General features: G+C 39.7%; 1 protein-coding gene across 1 annotated transcript in view; it reads right to left on the reverse strand.

Annotated features, from left to right (window-relative positions):
• arfrp1 (ADP-ribosylation factor related protein 1) overlaps positions 1 to 6,158 on the reverse strand; it is a 15,839-nt gene extending 9,681 nt beyond the window's left edge. The window contains exons 1-3 of the mRNA XM_085455512.1: positions 5,775 to 6,158; positions 4,856 to 4,943; positions 4,443 to 4,525 (exon numbers count right to left, since the gene is read on the reverse strand). Of these exons, the coding sequence (XP_085311638.1) occupies positions 4,443 to 4,525; positions 4,856 to 4,943; positions 5,775 to 5,885 (282 nt within the window). The 5' untranslated portion in view covers positions 5,886 to 6,158. The remainder of the gene's footprint in view (positions 1 to 4,442; positions 4,526 to 4,855; positions 4,944 to 5,774) is intronic.
• Positions 6,159 to 7,569: the final 1,411 nt, after the last annotated feature.

The raw sequence follows: 7,569 nt of genomic DNA on the forward strand, positions 1-7,569 counted from the left end.
TTTTTGCTTTCACTTTGCAATCATGCGAACTGTGTATAGAGAGCGACAGCACTGATCTGTGAGTGATGATAATTTGTGCACCAATTCCTCTGACATCGTCTTATTAATCGTTAGCTTACTAAGCAAACATGACAAGTGAAATCTCCCGCAGCTTAAACATGTGAGAGGTTGATCGCGCAGAGAATCGCTGAGCTTATGTGAGTGTGTGTGTAAAAGCAGCAGGATATATATTTCAGTTCTGCTGAGCCAAATAAGACAGGTCAGGGTGAAGAAGTGACAGCCAAAGAAAAGCTTACCACAAAACGGAGAAATTATGACAAATCAGACTATAAGGCAAAAAGAAAGTGCAGCTTTATGGTTTCATGGACAAAAGAATTTCTGTGGCTGCAATATGACGAGCTATATAACCAGGGCTGCACATAAGTGGTCCGCAGGTGTGCATTCGCTGTCAAAATAAAAAACAAGCACAAGGGTTAGGGTTAAATTTAAAAACTGTACTTTTGAGTTAAAACATATATTTATAATTTTAATAAATGACAAATTAAAAAGGCATGAACATTTTTTTTTGTATCGAAAAGATATCGAACCGTGACACCAAAGTATCGAACCGAACCGTGAATTTTGTGTATCGTTGCGCCCCTAATATATATATATATATATATATATATATATCTGCGGTCTTAAAGAAGGCCCAACAGCGTCTCCACTTTCTGAGAATCCTCAGAAAAATGGACCTGAAGAAGGAGCTGCTGACCGTCTTCTACTGCTGCTCCATTGAAAGTGTGCTGACATATTGCATCGGTGTGCGGTTACAACAGGGCAATAGCCCTAATCAATGTAAATAGCTGACCTGACTGGATACCTCCCTGGACTTTTTTAGGGGGGAGGTAACAATGTTTCAAACAATAACAATAATAATATTTATATTTATAACAAGGTGCAATAATAATTAATGTGCAATAATAACAGTGTGCAATACACATACACGTATTCTTCTTTTTTATACTAAGTTAATATACTGTGTTGTTTGTTGCGTTGTGATGTGTCATATTGTGTCGTGTTGTGTTATATGTAGTGCCGACGTAGGACAGTTTTTCCAATTTCATTGTACTACTGTACTATGTATGACTGTGCAATGACAATAAAGAGTTATCTTATCTTATATAAATTCACGGTTCGGTTCGGTTCACTCATCTTTGGAAAAGAGTTCATTACAGAGAAATGGCTCTTTCCAAAATAAAAGCTATACTATATGCTTCTTCTGGGCTATATTCTCAGCAGCATATTAAACATATCAGGTCCCCATAAGGAGAATCATGTGCTAACGGCTGTCGTAGGCTACGTTCACACTGCAGGCGAAAGTGCATCAAATCCGATTTTTTTGACCCTATGCGACCTATATCCGATCATGGTGTGACAGTGTGAACGGCACAAATCCGATATTTTCAAATCCGATCTGGGTCACTTTCGTATGTGGTGCTGAATCCGATACATATCTGATGTTTTAGAAAGCGACTGCTGTTTGATGGTCATGTCGCATTAAATCCATCTTTTACGTCACTGACCCAAGACAGACTCCAATTATCAGCGCCGGAGAAGACATCGCAAGCGCTTCCTGGCCATCCAGTGTAGATGTTAGTGAAACTGTTGGGAAGACAACGTGAACATTTTATTTGTTCTGTATAATCTGCAGATTCTGACAGAACTCTGCAGCTATCCTTTGAAGCAGCGCTCCTCTAAAACAGCAATAAGAATCATTATTAGGTTATTTACATTATTATGTAAATAACAAAATAACTTAAAGCAAAAATTGGGAAACGTAAAGTCCGAAGTCTTTATATTAAGGCCATCAGTCAAACAATGCTGTTGGTCTGGGTCTAAACAGAGCGCGTTGTGTGTGACGTCTTCTTTTGCGCATGCGGGCCGCTTTGAGCGTTCACACTAGAGCGCGTTTGCTGTCGCATTTTATTTGTAGTGTGAACGAGCAGACAAAAAAATCGGATTTGATCAAAAAATCGGAATTGAGCATCAAGACCTGCAGTGTGAACGTAGCCTAAATGACTCGGGTAAAGTTTGTAGAATGCATGCTTGTTGTTTTTGTCTGCTTCCACCTGTCTTTGCACTAGGATGATGTCGGCGTAAATGTGCAGTCGTATTCGTTGTGTTCCCACTAGTGCTGTCAGCGTTATTCTGAAATGACGTTAACGCCACAACACGGCAAAGTTAACGAGCTACCGCGGATCGCCACGTGTGTGGGGCTGGACGGTGTCAACACGTTAACGAGCAAACTGCGCTAACGCACTAGTTCCCACCCATGTAATTGAGCATTACGTGGCACATCCGACATACTGTTTTACTTTTGTCCATGACGCGCTTACCTTCAGGGTCATACGTCACATGAAGACCAAAATAGTTCCAAAGGCCAGATCTGAATGAGGGTGGGGGAGGTTCAATTTGCCATGTTGCAACGAGCTTAGCTTCTGTCTGCTAGCTTGCGCTGCGCTCAGTGGATCTGCGCTCGACAGTGCAGCCTAGGCGGAGTAGTCGAACGCAGATCCACTGAGCTCTCAACACAGACAGCATCTTCAGAAGAAAAGTTGATAAAAATAAATTAAAAATTTTGTATTGTTCGATACATATGCGTACCGAACCGAAAGCACTGTATCGAACGGTTCAATATCGATACGAGTATCGTTGCACCCCTAATATATGTTTATTTGGGTTGGTGGTTGTATTCCTGAAAGTACTGCTATACTGCAGTTAGCAAAAGCCCATTTCAGAAGAGCAATTCACTGCAGTAATTGGCAAGTAATTTAAAGACCCATATTTATTTTACACAACAGGACAAAAACAACATGTCAAATTCTAAAATTAAGAATTTCATCAAAATGTAACAAGTTTGTACACTTCCAGCTCTGTGTTTGGGACTTTGTAGTTCTTCAATGTATGTTTCGGCTAATTGTCGTGTTGGAAGATAAATCAACAACCGAATGTTGCTGCTGACTGCTTTAACCTCCTAGGACCTGGCGTCCACATATGTGGACATCACATTTTGGGTTATTTAGATCAAAATACTCAATTATGCTCTACAAGGGCCTGATGTCCACTCACGAGGACATTATCCTGCTACTGTTCTATCAATTTTTAAACGAATATCCTCATATGTAGCTCTTATTTTTCTAAAGATCTGGTAATCCTTTGTATTTATGTTCATCGGGCCCCAATATGCCCAACTATCAAAGAGAAATTAAAAATGCATGCCGTGGAAGAGTTTGGGTCTTAGGAGGTTAAGTTTACTTTCAAAATCTTCCTCCTTTCTTCATGATCCCTTTCACCTTGATGAGATTTCCAGTTCTAGACACTCTGAAGCATCCCCACACCTTAATACTCCCACCACTGTGTTTAAATGTGGTGTTCTGTGGATTGTATACCTCTACCTTCTTCCTCCAAACATAAGCAGCATCTCTAAGGCCTAAGAGTAGTAGTTTCGTCTCACCTGACCACAGGTGATACTTTCAGTATGCATAATGTTTCTCCAAGTTATCCTTAGCATACTGTCTGGCTTCAAGGTGTCTCTTCTGCAGAAGTGGACTTTTTCTTGGTGTGCAACTTCACACTCCATTCCTGCACAGGGTCTCAGTGATTGTCTTATTTGAGACTGCAATTCGTGACTTTGCTAAGTCATTTAGTGTCTTAACAGTTGTTCAAGGGTCTTTGGCACATCTCTCATTCATTTTCTTTCCAGAGTTTGAAATCTTTTGCTTCCTACTTCTGCAAGGCTTGTTCTGTACTGTTAAGCTCTCTTTGAATTTTTCTGTGATACTTCTGGCTCCAGTTCTTGAAACGTGGATATGCTATGGTCATTGTGTATACCCATCTCCTGCTTTGTGAGCACAACAACTTTTCTTCTCAAGTCTAAACTGATTTCTTTTGTTTCTGGCATGATGCTTTCTCAAGTGACAGCTTCAACCCTTGCCTGATATTTTAATACTCAGAATAAATTAGAACATAACCCTCTGTTTTAGCTGGATTTTACAAACTTTAAAGATAACAAAGTTAAAACACAACATTGGACACTAGTGATTCGTGTTTTGGCTCAATCAAAAAGTCAGATTTTAGGGTGCTAATAATATCAAACCTGGTAATATTTTTCTAAGAAATCTGTTATTCTGTTATTGTGTGTAAACAGAAAAACAATATGCTTTCGAAAGTATTAGCATGTGTAAAAAGGCTATGTTGAAAATCCCTTGAACAACTTGGAAAATGTTGACAAAAACTTCTGCCCTCTGCAGGTGGTAAAAGGTGTTGCCAAATATATCTGTGTGGCCTGTCCAGGTGCAGTCTATGTATGCTAAACACAGTGAAAATATTACATCTTCAAAAATAGAAATACTATCTATGTTAGTGTAGAGGATGTGAAAAATTCCTCTTTTTTAACTCACTTTATCCCACAGAGACTGCAGCTCCTCCTGACCTCCCAAATCCCAGAACATTAGACGAGCCTTGCCAACATCAATTGTGCCAACTGTAAAGGAAAGCAAGAGATTCCCAAAAATGTTATAGATCAGCAGTTTAAATCAAGAACGTTCTGTGAGCTAGAAAGAAAGGTAGCATTAGAACATGAAAGATTACATAATTGCATTGATTTGTCCTTTTCTATACCATAATGGTTAAAATATGAAATTACAATTAATTCCTGCAGTTACTCATCAAAAAAGAACTAATAATCATTTTTCATTGTTAAGCAGTAATTACACACTCAAAAAGCAAGCGATTCCTGCTACTTTGACAAGGCAGGAGAAAACTGTGAAGGAGGTCATGCTGAAGCAAGCCCAACACTGTTACATTCACTTACTGTTCAGGCCAACTGTAGTGGTGATCTTGGATAAAGTCATCCCCTTGTAATTCTTACTAAACTTTGTTTTGGTCTGTTCCAGGAAAGTCTACAGACACAGAAAATAAGAGTAACCATTAGACTGGTGAATTACTCAGGTGATGAGCACTGTGTAAGTATCTGTGCATGTGTAAAACAAAATTAGCTAAACTTCAGGCAGCTCATTTGCAGGTGGTGGCCACAGACCATCACGCTCTCTCTTTCTCCTGCCTGATTTTTTCACTTTTGCTAGTGTCCTTGTCTTTGACAGGATCAAGTGGGACAGTTCATTCAGGCAGTCTAACCCCTTTAGAGTGGCACATTCATAAGTGATTTCTTATTGTTTATGCTCCATTAATGGCCAGATTGATAACCGTCATTTACTTTAATTTTTTCACCCACTTATTTAGCTCAATCATCCAGGTAAGTTAATCCGTTCTGTAACTTGGGTTTTGTCCTATTTACTGTTCATGATTTCTTGAGACAAAGAGAGCGATAGACCACAAAGCTAACGTAAACAAGAGAACATAACACCGCTTTCAATAATAATAATAATAATAATAATGGATTGGATTTATATAGCGCTTTTCAAGGCACCCAAAGCGCTTTACAATGCCACTATTCATTCACTCTCACATTCACACACTGGTGGAGGCAAGCTACGGTTGTAGCCACAGCTGCCCTGGGGCGCCATCGGCCCCTCTGGCCAACACCAGTAGGCAAGTAGGGTAAAGTGTCTTGCCCAAGGACACAACGACCAGGACAGAGAGCCCAGGGATCGAACCGGCGACCTTCCGGTTACAGATGCGATTCCCAACCCCTTGAGCCACGGTATGCACATAGCCAATGCTATGTGCATAACCCAGTTAACCAATTATATAACACAACATCACTTTGATACCGTTTTTCCGGCGTTATCCAGTCCCAGGATCAAAACGCAGTATTCATCCTTCTGGAACATGTACTTATATAATCCAGATAATAAAGTGTACATCTTGAAAAAAGTAAACATAAACAAAAACGCGTCCGTGTTCGCTAGTCCTAATGTTGGCTAGGTAGCTTAGCTTAGCTATGAGGCTAAACAAGCAACACGCGCCACTGTGGCTTCATAATACTCCCACTAAACATGCCTGTGTGCGAGTAGGGGTAGAATAACATGTATGCACTCATAAAACAAGTCGGAAAGCCGTCGTTTAAAAGCACACTTCTACTATGATAGTCTGAACACAATGCTGTTTCTACGTGTCACGTATCTAGGAAGTGCCACTGTATGAATTATGGGAAATGAAGTACATATGGATTCTACCACATTACGTTAGGTGACGGTGTTTTAGATATAAAACTTCGTTTCCCAGGAGGAAGTTCGAAAGCGTGTTACATCATTTTAAAGAAAAACGCAACAAATATAGAATGAATTGATTTGGTCCAGTATCTGTAGAAAGTTCAGAACCAGAGCGTTATTAAGTGAGTGCTGACAGTCTCAATAACTGTTTGTTTTTTAATGACGTTTCATCTGTCAGCCATTCAGAAGCGAGGACCTGCAAAGACAGTAAAACATTCTCTATTACAGCGTCAATTTACTTATATTAAACCCCTGACTTCATTCCTTCACCAAGCAGTAAGTCATGTTTTACTTAGGGCTTAAATACTTATTCATTTAATGTAATGCAAATCATGGACTTCTTTTGTCTTTCGGGGGGTGGGAAATATTCCATCTCTCTCTGTAAGAATAAAATGACCATGTTACCATAAAAATTAGAGACTTGTTGTTTTTTGTTTTTTGTTTTGTTTTGTTTTTTTTGGGGGGGGGGGGGGGGGGGGGGTTGTAAATAAGCAGGCATAAAATTCAGCAGTGGAACAAATAATTATATCCCCTACTGTTTATGGATGCTGCTGAGTTGAAAGTGGAATAGGCTGAATGACGATTTGAACATTCCCTTTATTAAAATAAAGGTTTACAGTGGGTGACACCATATATTTAAATAATACGATATATATATATATATATATATATATATATATATATATATATATATATATCAAGTTAAATATTTTATCCATCTTTCCACTTTCTTCTGCTAATCTGGACCCAGGTCACGGGGGCACCAGGCTAACCAGAGAAGCCTACATCTCCCTCTCCCTAGCCACCTCCTCCTGCTCCAAGGCGTTCCCAGGCCAGCCAAGAGATATGGGCTGTTTTCCAATTCAGGGGCTGCATCATTCGGAGGACCCGGCCTTTGTGGTCTACGTGGGCCGGGTCTTTGGAAGACCAAGAAGGCCTGAAGTGCGAGGCTTGTGAAATGGGACAGTCTAGCCTCCATCGCACTGCTCAGTTTGCCAAGCAACCTGAGCAGCGCAGCTGTTTGACAGAAATGAAGGAGAAATTTGTTTTTACATGTGCTTTGTTTGATTAGTTGAGTATCTGAGGCTGAGACCACAGGACTGTAAAACATGATTGTTGGGCTTCATTTCTGTACTGAACAGTCATTTCAAGGTTAGCTAGTAAATAACAATTAGCTAATGTTGTTCATGAGACTAAAATCATCTCACTCTGGTAATGTAAATATAATATGGTCAACAGCAAAGTTATTATATTAATCATTATTAGTTATTAGAGCAGTGAACATGAACTCCGTGTCAAACACTGAGCTTCAGTACAGATTCAAGTTGCAGTTATTTATATTTCCTATCACCTT

The sequence above is a fragment of the Copadichromis virginalis genome, linkage group LG5, assembly GCF_057382275.1.
Source record: "Copadichromis virginalis isolate Kocher_CV1m ecotype Utaka linkage group LG5, C_Virginalis_male_GT1.1, whole genome shotgun sequence".
NCBI classification, from domain to species: Eukaryota; Metazoa; Chordata; class Actinopteri; order Cichliformes; family Cichlidae; genus Copadichromis; species Copadichromis virginalis.